This window comes from Silurus meridionalis, chromosome 9, assembly GCF_014805685.1.
Source record: "Silurus meridionalis isolate SWU-2019-XX chromosome 9, ASM1480568v1, whole genome shotgun sequence".
NCBI lineage: Eukaryota > Metazoa > Chordata > Actinopteri > Siluriformes > Siluridae > Silurus > Silurus meridionalis.
This window is the reverse complement of record NC_060892.1, coordinates 22,593,110-22,610,276: the sequence shown is the minus strand read 5'-3', so window position 1 is coordinate 22,610,276 and position 17,167 is coordinate 22,593,110. Positions and strand designations below refer to the sequence as shown.

The 17,167-nt window shown below is 37.8% G+C and overlaps 1 protein-coding gene across 2 annotated transcripts; it reads right to left on the bottom strand.

The window, feature by feature from the left end:
* Positions 1-393: 393 nt before the first annotated feature.
* katnb1 (katanin p80 (WD repeat containing) subunit B 1) lies at positions 394-15,333 on the bottom strand. 2 transcript variants are annotated; one of them, XM_046858424.1, is made up of 20 exons: positions 15,167-15,333; positions 12,783-12,844; positions 12,428-12,558; positions 12,188-12,305; positions 10,852-10,952; positions 10,711-10,752; positions 9,678-9,761; positions 9,447-9,562; positions 6,445-6,513; positions 6,184-6,334; positions 5,009-5,190; positions 4,339-4,478; positions 4,149-4,199; positions 3,997-4,049; positions 3,738-3,917; positions 3,501-3,650; positions 3,338-3,414; positions 1,568-1,642; positions 924-1,040; positions 394-799 (listed from the first exon to the last, which is right to left on the bottom strand). In XM_046858424.1, the coding sequence occupies exons 2-20, from the start codon at positions 12,820-12,822 to the stop codon at positions 664-666; spliced, it is 2,013 nt and encodes a 670-aa protein (XP_046714380.1). In that variant the 5' UTR covers positions 12,823-12,844; positions 15,167-15,333; the 3' UTR covers positions 394-663. The 2 variants fall into 2 exon arrangements, with proteins under 2 accessions (XP_046714380.1, XP_046714381.1); XM_046858425.1 differs by lacking the exon at positions 15,167-15,333 and adding an exon at positions 14,916-15,080.
* Positions 15,334-17,167: the final 1,834 nt, after the last annotated feature.

The window sequence follows — 17,167 nt, the reverse complement described above, 5'->3', positions numbered from 1 at the left end:
CCGAGTTTATTGTCCGCCTGCTTGGTTAAAGCAACATGGATTTTGAGCTATTGGTGCCTGCTTTCTGAAGTTCTCGGCCGATACCATTTTTTTTTGCTGCTTCAAAAAGAGAGAAATGCTATGAAATTGAGCGAATAGACTATTGGGAATATTTGAATATCTATTCATGGACAAAATTAAATGTAATGTAAAAAATTAAATGTAAGTCAGTGATTCTGATAGACCAGAAGAGAAGACCTTACTGGCCCTGATGGACCGCCACTTCCATACGAACATCTTCTGCAGAGGAAACGTAAATGAAAAAATAAGGAATAAATACGAAACATTATATTTATTTACAAAGTAGACAAATGGATAGATGCAATTTATTTGAAAAAGAAACAATACGAAGACTATGGAAAGAGATTCATTTATTAAACACAATCAGTTTTATAAATGAATATTTATTATAAAGTGTCTTTTCATGCAGCTCAGCAGCCCATATTCTGGACTTCCTTCTCAGTTACACCACAGTAAGTGCTTTGCCAAGTAAGAGCTTACTGAGACCAGTGTGTGTGTGTGTGTGTGTGTGTGTGTGTGTGTGTGTGTGTGTGTGTGTGTGTGTGTGTGTGTGCGTGCGTGTGTGCGCGTGTGTTCTGAAGCTATAAGGAAAGTGCTTCAGTTTTAAAAGTCCAGAGGAGCCATAAGCAGCTGCAGTTCTTTAAAAGTACTGCCATATCGTCCAACTTGCTCTGCACGGTTCTTCACTACATTGCTGAGGTTCTTCAGCTGCTTATAGCATGTCTTACACTTCTGAAGCCTGGAATTCAGGGAACAAGTATGCACACAGTCACATGCCAATTACATATCAGTGAATACAGTACTTTATATAAGTGACAGCTGTAACACTGTACGGTATTAATGTTCGGAAATGTTGCACGGACCTTTCCTCTCGTGTAATATCCACTCCGACAGAAGGGGGCGCTGTCAGTGAGTCTGAGATTATTGGCCAAAAACGCTTCAGAATTAACTTTAAAGACATGCATCCGGTCTGCACATAACTAGTGAGAAGAGAGACAAGGAAGGAAACAGAACATAAAACTGGGAATTACAGAATTATTAATAATGTGCTCAAGTTATTACATATCACATCATCTGTTATTCAAAAACTCCAGTGCTGTTTTTGTACCAACGTTTGTAGAAATGTTAAAGATTGCACACTTATTTTCTCTCATTTCTCACATCAATTTACCAAAAATAAGGTAAAAAAAACCAAATCTGTTTTAATTCATATGAAGACATTTTAGTTCCGGCCAACAGTCACCTTGATACAAAGTACCTTTAAATAGGTCAAAAAAAGAGAAGAAACTGCTTGATTTCTCTCTGTTTCTGGTTAGTGAGGAAACTCCTCTGTTATACGCAGATAAATTTAACACAAGTGTAACAAAATAAGCAGTCACCAATGGAAGCAAATTCTACAAATGTCAGCCTGAGCAGGGATTTCAGCTTCTGCTGAAAAAAAGTGTATCAACTAGATACAAGAGACGGAGACCATGTGCTTAAGTCTGATATTTGCACATTGACTCACCTTTCATATTTACTCTGTAGCAGCTCCTCAAGTTGGGGTAAGATGCACATACACGTGTCTAGTTTCCAAAGTGACCTAAAGGTATTCAGATTTCAGATTTTAGTAGCAGATTCATTTAGTTCAGATTCTAATAGTCCAGAATTAATCACTGCTGATGGAAACTATTGGTAAAGATTTGTAACATCATTATATAACAAATCAGTGGTTAATTATGATAAAGAAATTATAGTAAGAAATCTATACTTTAATTAAAGCCCATTTATTTTAAACAAATATAAAAAGGCCAGAGGGCAGTCAATGGGAGAAAAGCAAGACATTTTTCATTTAAGAAAGAATCGATTAAGGACATGGCACAAGTAGTAAGCTTGTGGTCTCACATTGTGCTCAGGGGTATGGTCACACTGAAACATGCTGGTTTGTTCCATTTCTAGACCCATTGGGGCACTGATCTTTCTCCTTCTCCTTTTAACTTCATAGTATGACCAAAAAACAAAAAGGTCGGCAAAATCTAACCAAAACCTTTGGAGGTTTGACATGAAAACCAGAATAGTTAGCCACAAAGGTAGTATGGAGAACAAGATGTAGGGTCGTGTAGGGCTGTTTTTCCTCAAAAGCATGATGGCACAATGGACTCCATGACGTACAAGCAGATTTAACATGAAAACGTGTGTGCTACTGCCAAAAAACTACAACTGGGTCATAGTTGGACCTTCCAGCAAATCCAAACATCTAACTATAAGCAAAAAAGGTTTATATAAATCAGAGACTCAAGCTTTCTACATGACAATCCAATCCCCTGTCCCAAACTCAAATGAAAATCTGTTCAAGATCTAAAAAGATTTAAGAAATCAGTATCTTGTTTTATATAACAGGAGAAGAATCAGTATCAGTATTATCATACTTAATAAGACTGTGATGGCTGTGGAACGTTTCTGATGCCTGGAAACCACAATCTCCCAGGAGCGAAAGTGGGAAGCCTGTATTGACTGTACTGCCATAAAGCTCAGCCAAAGCCTTTATATGACACTGCAAACTGCAATATGAGCAGCGTTCTAAGTTCTACAGTCACAATAATAACCATCTTCACCACCTCAATAAGAACTGGAATTGGCTTAATGATTAATAACGAGCTGAACAGAGCGTTTTATATCGTCAGGTTGGCAAACTCATAGGAAGAAACCTGCCCTCTCTGAAGGACCTGCTCTACTCCAGTGTAGGAATTAAGGAGACAAGTGGATGATTTAGATCAAGGTGAAAATCAGACACAGGAGGGCAGATCAGGTGCGATCCACAGACATTTTTTCTAAGTCAAACCTTAAAAGAAATCTAAGTTTTATTTAACTTTTCATTTTCTCAGAATATGTGAGATTTCTTTTATATTCCAGTATGAGATTAAAATGTAGGTTTCATGGTAGTGGAGGTGTGTTTCATTGCACCCTCATGTTCAGACCTGATTCTGAAAGTTTTGCATGTTCTCCCCATGTTTATTTAGGTTTCCTCCTACCTCCCAAAATGATGCAGATAGGCGGATTAACTACACTAAACTGCCCATAGGTGTAAATGAGGGTGTAAACATGTAGGATTCACTGCTTCCTCTCAGGATTAAGTGGTTAGTAAAGATGAATGAAGATTTGATTGGGGTAACACTATATTTTTAAGTGTTTATTATTTAGTAAAGGTGGCAAACATTTTCTGAAGCTGACTGTCATATAAACTGATAATGTTGATGTGCAGTTTTTAAATCAATGTGGTTTGTATGTGTTTGCTTACGGTTTGAGGTTGATCATATTCAGGATGTCCACCACAATGGACATATCGTTCATGGACATTGCGGAATCAAGTGATATCTGAAACGTGAAGCACAGACCAGGGCAAATTCTATGTTTTTGTATAAATTCTTGCGCAAATGTATTAGAAATTTTTAAAGACTTACCTTGATGTCACCTCCAGCCCAGAAAGACCGTACCGTGTCAAGGTTCTTGTGTCTGCTAGTCAACATCACCAACATAGTGCCATGCCCTTTTCTGATCTGAACCAGTGCCTCTTCGTCTGCTGCGACACTGCTCTCTCTGCCACGTCCAGGCTCATATACAAAAACATACAACTCTTACAAAACACAGAACTTCCATCTGTAAGACTTCTGTTACTCAAAAACAGAAGAAACACTCACCTGTAAAATGTCCCCAATAATAAGGCTGAGTGGCTGAGCGTGTGTGGACGGACTAACGGCTAGACTGGGTTTGTCTTTGGATGTTGTGATGACATGCCTTGAGACTGATGTTGTTACTACGGAAACAGGTTGAGGTTCGGCTGTGATCACTACTGTGGAGGAAACGTCTGGGACCTTCGGCTGCACAAATGCAAGCAGAATTATATTACATCACGGAGCTTTAAACTACATTTGCAGGCACAACGCTAAACGCACGTACTTGTTCAGGCGATGTAGCATTTTTGGCTGCAGAGGGGTTCACCTGGATGCTTTCTGAAACAAATACACAACATTTTATTAAAACTGTAAAAGAAAACAGGGACTTTATCATGAACACAAAAATCGTTGAGTACAAATTGTACAGGGACTCACCATCCACAAGTGGTGAAGGGAGGGGTTCACTCCTTCTGGGAGGTGTTCGAGCTGGGCAAGAAATATCAGCCAGTGCAGGAGACAGAGAGACAGAGAGACAGAGAGAAGGTCGTGAAGAGATAGAGAGTAAGCTTCATTAGTAGACAACACAGAAGTACAATGTAAAGTAAAACGTAGGACATGGTCTTACAGATGGCTTTGCGAGGCTGAAAGATCTCTATATAATCATCTGGATTTGTGATTTCTGCTTTACTCTCCTCTTTACGTTCATCCTCGCTGCTAGGGCTACGCCTGTCCCCTGCAGCACCCCTGTCAGCATTCTGCTTTATTCTGCAATTCAGAAATTGAAATTAATTGAAATGCCATTAATCCGTTGCAGCCCCCAAAATGCCACCCCAGTTGTTTTTGTTACGTGTTTTTGAATAAGAAAAAGGGGTAGAGGCGATAAGCGGAGGTGGAGGGAAAACTCGTTTTTTTACTATCACTCCTGCACACTACGAATCCCTAAACTTTCAAATTTTTACTTTTTTTCTTTCCTTATCCTAATTTTCGTCACAATCTTCGCTTTCTGGCTTCGATTTACCATCTAGCAGCGGTGTCTCGAGCAAGTTTTTGCTCGCGTATCAAAGCCAAAAATCGACCGAGTGACCGCTTGTATCTCAAAAAACTCGTATGTTAGGGCACTCGTATGTCGAGGTACCACTGTACATTAAGCCAGACTCAGTACACTCAGTACACAAAAATAATTAAAGCCAAGTGTTTACTCATTACTGTCTTGTAGTTTTTTTGCAATTAATAACAGAATTTTAATTGATGATGTAACAATATTTGTCTAGGCACAAAAGAGTATTGAAACGAACTTCTGCCTGCTGCAGGACGTGGTGGGTCGCTCATAGTTCCGCCGCAGTGTTACACCTATTGGAATAGGTGCAGTAGTCGGCTTTCCGCCCGGAATCTGTTCTTGTGCAGCTCCTGATCTCTTCACTTGGTCCAGATCCACGACATACAAGCTCACGCTCATCTGGCTGCAGGACGCCCCGATCTAACAATGGCAAAGACGGATTAAATCTCTATTAATGATTAGTATGAAAGAGAAGTTCAGTGACTAGTTAATTGCTTGCTTTGGTCATTGGTTAATAGAAACTGCACTTTAGTAACCGATTTAGTTTTATCATATTAGTTACCCAGCAAATGTATCCGAATAACTAACATTAATGTTAACTGACTGCCAGCAGGTCACTAATCAGTCATGCAGCTTTACTTGCTGCTAATTATCTGCATGTTTCAGTATATGAGTCCTAATTTACAGAGCGATATTCTGCATTCTTAATTTGACAGTAGCCAAACTATTAACACATACTATAAAGCCAATAGCAGGTCGTTAACGGGTTGAATTGTCTCTAGCAATCTTGCAACCTCATGTTTATTACAGGTTTTTAAGAGTCTGAAGTGTATTTTCAGGAACCTTAATGATACGCAAATCTGTTAAAATTTCTCACACAGATTTGGGTCATCACTAATACATGCCAAGTCGTTGCCAAGATATACATCTACATCCACCACAGCAAAAGGTTTCTAAGTTCCCACTCATCCTCTAATCTCAGACACATCAGGTCTAAAACTGTAAAGTTTATTGTGTGAGAAATAAAAAACTTTATACCATCCTCATACATTTTTCTGAAACACCAAACTATAATCTTATTCATTCTTTCAGGAGTAAAAGGCCACCAGACTGAATCAAAGATGAAACCCACACGTGACACACATGTATTTCATTAAAACTGCACCTTTGTGCTCATATGTCCAACAAACATACTTAGTTAATGACAACTGTACACTCATACAGACAAAACAAAACTCGATCTTCAGTCTCATTCCACAAACATTTTCTTTAAAACTTTTTAAAAAACATTTGAAAATGTTTTGAATATAAAAAAATCTAAATACATGTGTATAGACTTACTAATCATATTTGCAGGTTCATAAATAATAATAATATAAATTCATAAATAATAGATTAGAGTGAGTTACTTACCATTTGACTGTTACAAATTGCAATGTCAACAACTTTGCCCCAGCCTACATGCACCACATCAAAACAGCAGTCTGGCTCCCAGCCATACACACGCAATGTGTCATCTGAGCCGCTGAATAAACAGCTACCATCAGGACTGAACAACACACACCTGAGAGAGAGAGAGAGAGAGAGAGAGATAAATGTTTTTTATCAAATAGACTTTTAATTCAACTGCACATACGATACAAAATCATGACATCTCGAAATCTAGATAATAACCTTCCTGATGTTTCACCTTCTGATGAGCCAACCATTTTGAATTTCTCCAGATCCCATAACTTTATGGTCCTGCCAAAATCAAGCAAATATAAAGAAGTCAATTCAAATTGCATATACTGTACACTGATCAGACATAACATTATAACCACCTGCCTAATATTGTGTTGGTCCCCTTATTGATGCCAAAACACTTCTGACCTGTCGAGCATTACAGCATTAACTTCTTCAGCAATTACAATTACCAATGACCTGGTCACCACAGTAGAAGGAACAGTTCACCACTGTTCCTTCTTTGGACCACTTTTGGAAATCACAATTTGGCCCTTGTTAAACTCACTCAAATCCTTACACTTGCCCATTTTTCCTGCTTCTAACACGTCAACTTTGAGGGCAAAATGTTCACTTACTGCCTAATAAATCCCACTCATTAACAGGTGTCATGATGAAGAGATAATCAGTGTTATTCACTTCACTGGGCATAATGTTACGTCTGATCCGTGTTTATATACACACAGGTAAAATTACATAAGCAACTCCTTGTCATTTTTGGAAAATGATAGATGCTTTCAACAGGTTCACCAGAAGCAGTGTGAATCAGCAAAACCCAATCCTGAGTATTAGGTACAATCCAGTGGAACAATATCAGCAGGCAATCGGGGATTCAAAGTACAGTAATGGAAAGCGTAGTGGTGATGGAAATGCAACATGGGTTTAAAACATAAAGATGATACATAAATTGGGACACACATGAAGAAAACTCTCTGACTGTCAATACAAAACATCCATGCTCTCCTCAGTCTACTGACTGAACCTGTAGAGGTCCTTTAAAAAAAAAATCAATCTCCAACAGAATAGAGATGAGCATTTGGGCATGTAGTGGTTCAAACTTATGTCCTGGTACAGTAGGAACAACTTAAGCTAAATATTCTAAAGCCTGGGAATAAACTTTCTTACCACCCAGTCTACCACCCATGGCTCTATAGAGCTCAGGAGATATTCAAAAATATGATAACTTTCTTTTCAAATCGGATTTAACAATGACGACACAAACAGCAATCCAAAGATCCTCCACCACTGTCTGGATTGTCTCTGTACCACCTCACAGCTGAAGCTAAACTCCAATAAATCACCTGCATGATCTTTCTTTCTTCACCAAAATACATGGCAGCAGAGCGACGAGAAGGGCAAATGAAAGAGCTTGTCCATTTAAAATCACTACCCTTTAAAGTGAGTTACTGCTGTATGAAAACAAAAACTTACAGAAGCAGACACGTTTTGTTTTTTCCCATAGCTGCCCAAAGGAATACTGCATATTATATGATTCATATTTCCATATCTATAGCTACATTGGTGTGACACTTGTTTTGTACATAATGTCACATGCACACAGCAGGTATATCTTTTTGGGGGTGGCCTGTATGTGGGGAAAATTAAATTTTGCCTGTGTTAGGAGACTGTTAAGGTAAATTATAAATGTAATTGATGATCCAATGATCCCAGGCACAATTAACTTTTGGTACAACCTGTACCTTGTGCTTGACAGCATCTAAATTGCATTCGTTACTTAAGTTCATTAGATAGTTATTAGATAACATCTCATATACCGTATTTTCCGGACTATAAGCTGCTACTTTTTTCCCCACGCTTTGAACCCCGCGGCTTAAACAACGAAGCGGCTAATTTATGGATTTTTCCTGGGTTTTCGGTTTCACAAACTTCAAGACAGAAAACTGAGCCACAAAACATCAGACCAATAAAATTGCCGAACGGGTTCAGGTTAACTAATGAAATTTTTTATATTATATTGGGTGCGTTTCCACTGAATCGGGCTGCACCACATTATAAATATGGATGATGTTTCTCTGACATTTGACCTGCCGCTCACTCGGACTGTCTACAGGAAAAGAGAATCATTCGTCACGCTGAAAACAACCGGACATGAAAAACACACACTTCACCTGTGTTCTGAGCTGCACGGCATCGGGAGAAACGCTTCACCGATGGTGATTTTTAAACGCACGACGATGCCAAAAGATAAACTCTCGAGAGAAATAGTTGTGAAGGGAAGGAGGAAGCAGGGAACAATGACTTTCTTGGTAGGCTACTGTTTAGATCAGGGGTCGGCAACCTTCACCACACAAAGCGCCATTTGGACCTGTTTCCCACAGAAAAGAAAACACTGGGAGCCACAAAACCCTTTTGACATTTAAATTGAAATAACACTACATGTAACGTTGACAGGTAGACAGGTGCAGCTTAATTATGTTAAAAATAAAAATCTTTGTCACATTCAGTGGGTGCGGCTTATATTTGGGTGCGTTTAATAGTCCGGGAATTACGGTACATGAGAACAACATGCATCTGTTTTTTTTTAGGCTACTGATGATATATAAAAAAACTTGTGAACCATTTGATGCATTGAAAATGTGAAGATTCTCTTTTTTCCTCCCCGACCAATAGCCAGGTAGGATTGTACTTGCCGATTATTAATTAATCAACCAATAGTTTTTAAATGGATACTTGTTTTTTTTTTCCTTTTCCAAAAAACAAATAAACATAACACTTAATGTAATATTAGTACTGAACATTATTTCAAAAATAATAATTGAATAACAAAAAAAAAAAACAATCAGGAAAATGTACTAAATGAAAAAAAAGGAATATTTTCATTATATTAATCAATACTGAGTAAAATAAAACACGCATTCAAACTGAAACAAAAACAAACACTCCAAATAAATAAAAACAGTTACATCTGAAATAAAATAAATAAATAAATAACACTTGAAATAAAAAGCAGGTGGCATCAGTGATCCGCCTCTAGAGATTGATCCCTTATTAAATAACGCAACACGAGTATGAATTTTTGCCAAAAGCAGATTGTTCCAGCAATCAACTATTTTAGTTTTCACAAAATATGCTTTTAACAATTAACAATAAAATGTGCGCAGTAAAATGTACCACACAGAACATAGTCAACAACAAACAACAACAGTCACTACCTGTCAGCACTTCCTGAAGCCAGAAGGTACTCATTAGGGTGGAACTGGATGACGGAGACCGCTGAAGTGTGTGCTGTGAATTCGGTGATCATCTTTCCAGCTGTTAAATCCCACAGCTATAAACAATAAAAGCACACAAAAGAACCGAGCGAATGAGAATAAATATAAACAATACCCAGGTCTATAAGTGAAATCAAAGCATTTAAGAGTTAAACAGGGATCAGTTCCTGCCTTGACTGTGCGATCGTCACTGGCTGAAGCGAGCCACTTTCCATCAGGGCTAAATGCCAGACAGCGCACTGCTTGAGTATGACCCTGTGTAAAAAATACATTAAAATACTTTACTTAATACTGACAAAAGATCTTTGAAGTAAATTCATTCTGGCATCGTTTTTATCTCTGTGTAAAAACCTGAAAAAATGGCCCTACAATATTTTCCATTAGGAAATGCACATTTGATAGACGAGTTGGGAAATGATCCTTATTTATAGACATGAGCACTGATATTGTTTAAGCTTTAGGGTGGGGGTTGAAAAATTATACAAGAATTACATTTCTGTCCGAACTGGCAATTTAAAATGTTGTCTTTACTTTGCTTGGGATTTAAAGGTCATTTTAAAGCATTAAGAAACTGACAAGTAACCCAATAAGTCAACTGTGCAATCTTTCATCACGGTGGCTTCTGTTACCATTGAACATGTCATATCAAATGTTCTAACGTGAGGGATCTCTCACATAGACACTGTTTCGAATCAAATAAGGGTTTCAAATATAAACATTAAATATAAATAGAGACATTTGTTTAGACAGAGCTAAATTTCACAGACATTTGCAGAAGTCCTAAATCACTTCCACTTGCTGGTATGATCAGGAAGATCATTATTTGGGTTTAAAAAAGATTTCAATAAATTCCTAATGTTTAAAAAAACAGACTGAAGTAGACTGTGCTTTTACTCTCCCTGCTTCAGGGTCACACGTGAGGAGGGTAATATCACAATCTGAAAAGTGCTATTAATCTAAAGTGCTAAAAATGACCAAATGGGTTCAAATGTATGATGCATGTATGTTTAGATTAGCCTGAGTGAGTGATTAAGTGTGTATGTATGTGTGTGTGTGTATTTATATATATATATATATATATATATATATATATATATATATATATATATATAAAGATTTTTTTTTAATGGAAAATATCAGTCATCTAAGTTTATCTGTACTTTTTCTAAGAAGGAATTTCTGGTATTTCTTGTAGCTTACTTACCTTATATCTGAACACACACCCTTTTCTTCTCACATCCCATAACTATCAGAAACAAAATTAGTTAAAACCATTGCTTTTTATTGAAGGATTTAAAATTCACAGCTGCGAGGAATGGTGTAAAAGTGTGAATCTTTGTGTCACCTTAATGTTAGTGTCCATAGAACCAGAGGCCAAGTATTCTCCAAACGGGTGAAAGTCTACACTGCAAATATTCGCCTTGTGACCCGTCAGTGTCCGAAATACTAAAAATAAAACAGACAGACAGATAGATCAGACAGACAGACAGACAGACAGACAGATAGATCAGACAGTAAAATTTTATGTTAAGTTCTATTAAAGCAAACAACTTCAAATGTTGTGATAATAAATGCAAAATATGTTTGTTATGATGCATAAATATTTTTAAAAGATTTGAAAAAATATGACAATATTCAGACAATGATGCATATAAACAACAACAACAACATAGTTCTAACTGTCTTAACAAAAAATATTGAGTGTAATATGATTGGTTTTTATTAATATCAGTGGCTATGTTTGACACGTTTAATATTAAGGGGTACCTGCCCCATGTGTCTATTGCCTACGGGGTCCGTGACCTAAAAAACCTTAAAGACCCCTGTCCTAGAGAGAATTTCAACTCCAAAAGTATTGGGACGCCGACTTTTCCCTACATATGTGGTTCTTCACAAACGTTTAGCGAAAAGTTGGAGGCACAAAGTTATATAGGATATAGGATAGGATATCCTTATATAGGATATAGGTCTTTGAACGCGGTAGCATTACATCTTTCCTTTACTTGAACTGGGGACCCAAACATGTTCCAGCATGTCCCTTTGCACAAAGCCAGCTTTTACATGGGTTGGAGTGAAAGCTCTTGAGTGTCCTGCTATAGAGCTCTGACCTCAACCATATTGAACACCTTTGGCATGAACTGGAAGGGTGACTGCACTCCAGGCCTCCTCACCTCACCTACATCAGTACCTGACTTTACTAACACGCTCACAGCACAAATCACAAATCTCCACAAGTACGCTCCAAAATCTAGTGGGAAATCTTCCCAGAAGAGTGGAGGTTATTAGAACAATGAATGAAAACTAAATGAGGAATGAGATGTTCACAAAAGCACATTTAAATCTTATGGTCATGTGTCCTGATAGAAATAGGTTTTGATCAAGGCATAAGATGAACTGATAACTGAAAAAAAACATGCAATATAAATAATCTTGTATCATGATAAATAGCACTAGAAATGAACTTCAACAGTTTACTTAGTAAAAACTCTCTCTCTCTCTCTCTCTCTCTCTCTCATAATTATTTATCCATGGCTATGCATGTTACACCATTTTAATGTACTCCACTTTCTGTTGTGTGTTGCTTCTCCTCCACATTGTGCATTTAATTAATTATTGAACGTGACTGAGCAGTGTTCCTATTAGAGTAAACGTTCTCTCTACATAAAAGACACAAAACTCACTTTTTGCAGTTTCCAGGTCCCAGACCCGCAAAGATCCTGATTTCGAGCCAGCGACCACCTGCTCCTCCGAGTTACTGAACTGGACACATTCTACGGGGCTTGAGTGACCCGTCAATTTCTACACATAAAAACACAACAATATCAGCAAACTGGAAATGACTGGAACAAATGAAGTTAATAGACCAACTTAGCATTTCTACTCTGGAATACAAACAAAAGTTGAGCTGACAGGATTCCTACCATAATGCAGTTTGGTTTGTTAACAGCCCAGATGTTGACATTGCAGTCCTCCCCTCCTGTTGCCAGCAAGCGACTTGATGATTTTCCCAACACCAGTGAAGACACGTTGCTTGGGTGGGCCACCACGTCTTCTAAAGCAGAACAACAAGAGTTCAATTCAGTTGTCGGGACAATTTTTATTTTCCAAATTCTGCCCCAATCAGAAATTTCATTACAATATTATGAAATGCCCATTTAACTATATTTCTAAACATGTAGTTTGACTGTTTAATTATTAAAACACATCAAAAACTGAAGAGAAACTGGCTGTTTAACTCTCAACAAGGACACAAAGAAAGCATTCGAAGGTACTCACGTAGTTTCCATGAAATTTTCTTGACATTGCACATGGCCATTGTCTGTACAACAGCTACCTTCCTGTAAGATCGAGAAATATATCAGACCAAAATTCAATGTGATCTCAGTGACTTTACCAGTGCCATGGTTGGGTTCAGATGAGCTGGTTGTCATTTCTTTTTTAAAAACTGTTGATCTTTGATTTCATTTTATATACAAAACAAAACTCCCCAGAATAATGAGAAAATCTGGACTGACTAAGTTTACAGCAAGTCTACAGTCAAATAAATAACCACTGACTACATTAATGCTCTACATTATTAATGGTCTACACTGATACTAGATATTATTTGGCTTGTTTCTCTACAGACTGTTATGTGAAAATCCTATTCAATGCTGTATGGGACCAAAACCATATAAAGGTTACAGGCTCCTCAAAACACACATCTGAACTGTACATAACAAACACACACACACACACACACACACACACACACACACACACACCTGTGTGTTACTGAACTGTACAACCTGAACTCAACACACACTTTTTAATCATCTCAATCCATTCAACCACCATATTAAATTTATATTTAATCATATTATACTGTTACGTGCTGTTTCGCACCTCTCAACTGCTGCTACTGCTGTTTTTGTGTTTGTTTACAAATACACTCGTGTTTATAGTCCTCTTTTACACATTACTGTATAATCATATTATACAGTAGGTTTACTGGTTTGTGTATCTGTTCCACACTGTCTTGTGTTGTTTCTCTGCACTGTATGTGTCGAGGACACTTACTTTAGTCCTTAACTCTGTGTTCTGTTTTGTAGCTCTATGATGTGTGGTGTTTCTCTATGTTGTTTAATGTTGCACCAGTGTTCTGGAGGAACGTTGTCTCATTTCACTGTGTACTGCGTCAGATATATATATATATATATATATATATGGTAGAAATGACAATAAAAGCTTCTTGACTTGACATGACTGCAGTCAGCCTGCTGAAACTTTTTCTGATTCTGAAGTCATTATTTCATGAATTGTGCCAAATGATTGGCTGACTTCAGAATTTCATGACTGAGGTGGTGATTCCATTGTAATGACCAATAAGTGTCTTTTTATATATGTGTGTGTGTGTGTGTGTGTACTGGGGGTTAATTGCCTCTGTTATGTGTTGAAAATTTACCGATATCTCGGGTCGTCAAATTTGTCTTATTTAACAAAATGTAACTCAATAAAATAGTGTTCACATTATCTCTCTCACTCTAAATGCAACTGTTAGTATGCTCACAATAGTTTATACTGCAGCACATTCATTTAGAATGTACATTAATTTAAATGTCCAGAACGTCCCACAGATGGTCGACTACATTGATATCTCTGGCTTTTGAAGGTCAACACCCTGAAGGCTTTGTCATGTTCCTCTAACAGTCCCTGTAGCATTATTACAGTGTGGCAGGGAGCATTATTTTGCTAAAAGAAGCCACTACCATTAGGAAACACAGATGCAATGAAGAAGTGCACATGGACTGCAGTAATGATGGTACACATCAAATCCACATGAATTCCAGGACCCAAAGGTTTTTCAGCATTACACTGCCTCTAAAGTAATCACAAGAAACAATGAGCCTTGAGTGCCCGTGTCCCTGTTGCTGGTTCACCCTTTACCCATTAAGCCCATTATGCCCATTTAACCTGCTTCCAATTTTCAGAACTGACTGTTCACCTGCTGTTTAGTATAAAGACCACTTTTTGACAGATGCCACTGTATTGAGATTAATATTAATTTTTCCTGTTATTGGTTTTAATGCTATGGCTGATTGGTGTTTTTACTGCACATGTATGAAAAATCTGAAACACAATGACCCACAATGACCCAGTTATTTGACAGGTAATAAGTTATTTGACAGGTAATAAGTTATTTGACAGGTAAGTGGTTATTTGACAGGTAATAAGTTATTTGACAGGTAATAAGTTATTTGACAGGTAATAAGTTATTTGACAGGTAATAAGTTATTTGACAGGTAATAAGTTATTTGACAGGTAAGTGGTTATTTGACAGGTAGTTTGCTGTCTGACAGGTAAGTTAGTGTAGCTAGTAGGCAAAATCCCAGCTAGGAAAAAGTGGTTATTTTCTGCACATGTACTTACAGAAAAAACAAAACACAATGCACATTAATGGTGCACAGTTGCTGCCCTGCTGTGAGCCTCTTGCTGGAATCCTACACTGTTCTGTTTAACCGAAACTCAGACCATTTATTTTCACCGAGCGAACTTCACTGTTGCCTTGTTTTGTTTGTAGCAACTCAGCGCATCCCAGTAACGCGGTCTCTGATTGGCTCCTCACCACACAGACACGACCAATTAACTGCTCGAGTCAAGTGACATGAAACGGAACTTACGGAAAGCCTCTTGTTGCACTCAGGAGGATTTCGGGGACACACGCTACAGGAGAAAACACGACTTCAGTCCGCTGTGATGCGCGAAAAACACGTGAACAGCAGAGCCCGTTGCTTCGGAACGCTGTATCGGTGCTTGATTCGTCCCGCCAAAAACACGTGACCCATGCGTTGCAACGTCACACGCAAGCACGTGACTCACCTCCTTGTACTAGGGATGGCCGATATTACTTATTTTCTTACTAATCCGATACACTTGCGAGATCGGTATAATCGAAATCTATACCAATACTCCTATAAAATGTTTTTTTTTGTCAGGTTACTAACGTGCCTGGTCAATAACTAGCATGTCTGTGAGATAGTTAACTACATCTCATATAACTTACTCCGTTAACTATTGCCAAATATCCTTCTATATATCAGATAACTAGATACCTGTCAAACAACTTGCTTGTCTAATTGGCAACATCCAAATTCCAAATTGTGACTTCACTTCTTTTCCTTCTTCTTCTTTCGACTGCTCCCACTAGGGGTCGTCACAGAGGATCATCATTTCCAAACTCCCCTGTCCTCTGCATCTGCCTCTTTCATCCAACTACCTGCATGTCTTCCCTCACCACATCCATGAACCCTCATCTTTGGCCTTCCTCTTTTCCTCCTTCCTGGCATCATTTCCAACAAAAACCTTAACATCTTCCGCTCTGCTACCTCCAGCTCCACCTCCTGTCTTTTACTCAATGCCACTGTCTCTAAACCATACAACATCGCAGGTCTCACCACAGTCCTTAAACTTTCCCTTTCACTCTCACAGATACCCTTCTATCACAAATCACTCCTGCTATCACTCTTCTCTACTCACTCCACCCTGCCTGCACTCTTTTCTTCACTTCTCTACCTGAACTCCTCCACCTTCTCCACTCTTCTCCCTGCAACCGCACCAGTCCATTGCCCTCCCTCTCATTTACACACATGTGCTCTGTCTTACTCCTGCTGACTTTCATTTCCCTTCTCTCCAGCGTGTACCTCCACCTCTCCAGGATCTTCTCAACCTGCTCCCTACTCTCACCACAAATCACAAATTTTGACTTCACATCTTGTGTTATTCATATTAAATAAACAGCAATAGAATGGATTTCTCTTTTTAATTAATTTCAAATATTTTTCTCATTCACATTCACATCCCTATGTAATACTTGGACTGAGTGACTGAGTGAAATATCAAAAATAATTTGTTTAGTTTAAAAAGTCCCAGATTTTACTGTGAGACTCAAACCTCTGGATACAACACCATTAACAATAACACCAGACAGTATTGACACTTTGATCAATCTGTAATTCCCTGTCTGGCACAAAGGCCTGAGATAATAGTGTTTTAAATTACTTACAGTCTTTAGCAACAGATATATATATATATATATATATATATATATATATATATATATATATATATATATATATATATATATATACACTGAGCAAAATTATAATTATATGTTATATGTTTTTGTGTTTTTTAATGAGCTGAACTCAAAGATCTAAGTCTTTTTCTATGTACACAAAAGGCCTATTACTCTCAAATATTGTTCACAAATCTGTCTTAATCTGTGTTAATCCTCCCACAGTGCAACACATTTCCTTCACACAGAGTTGATCAGGTTGTTTATTGTGGCCTGTGAAATGTTGGTCCACTCCTCTTCAGCTCATAAAAAATGGGGGCAAAAACAATAGTGGTGCGTTAATAATTTTGTTCAGTGTATATACAGTGATCCCCCAGAACTCGTGGGGGTTACGTTCTAAGACCCCCGCAGCCCCTACTGTACCTTAATGAATTAATCTAGACATTATGCCAGTAAATCGGTTCCTTTTTGATACATCCTCAACAGAAAATGTGAAGTAATGGACATAAATGCTTTATTTATCACTTAAAATGAATGATACAATAATGTGTTTATGAAATTTGTTAGTGAAAACAGTTTAAAATGTTATTCCTAACATTCCTGAACA

Excerpts from the sequence above, each read along its gene's own strand:
- katnb1 (XM_046858424.1), bottom strand. The coding sequence starts at position 12,822 with ATGGCCATGTGCAATGTCAAGAAAATTTCATGGAAACTAC. Across the intron at positions 10,753-10,851 it reads CTATGGACACTAACATTAAG|TTATGGGATGTGAGAAGAAA; the intron begins GTGACACAAAGA and ends TGTTTCTGATAG. Across the intron at positions 5,191-6,183 it reads CAATTTGTAACAGTCAAATG|ATCGGGGCGTCCTGCAGCCA; the intron begins GTAAGTAACTCA and ends TGCCATTGTTAG.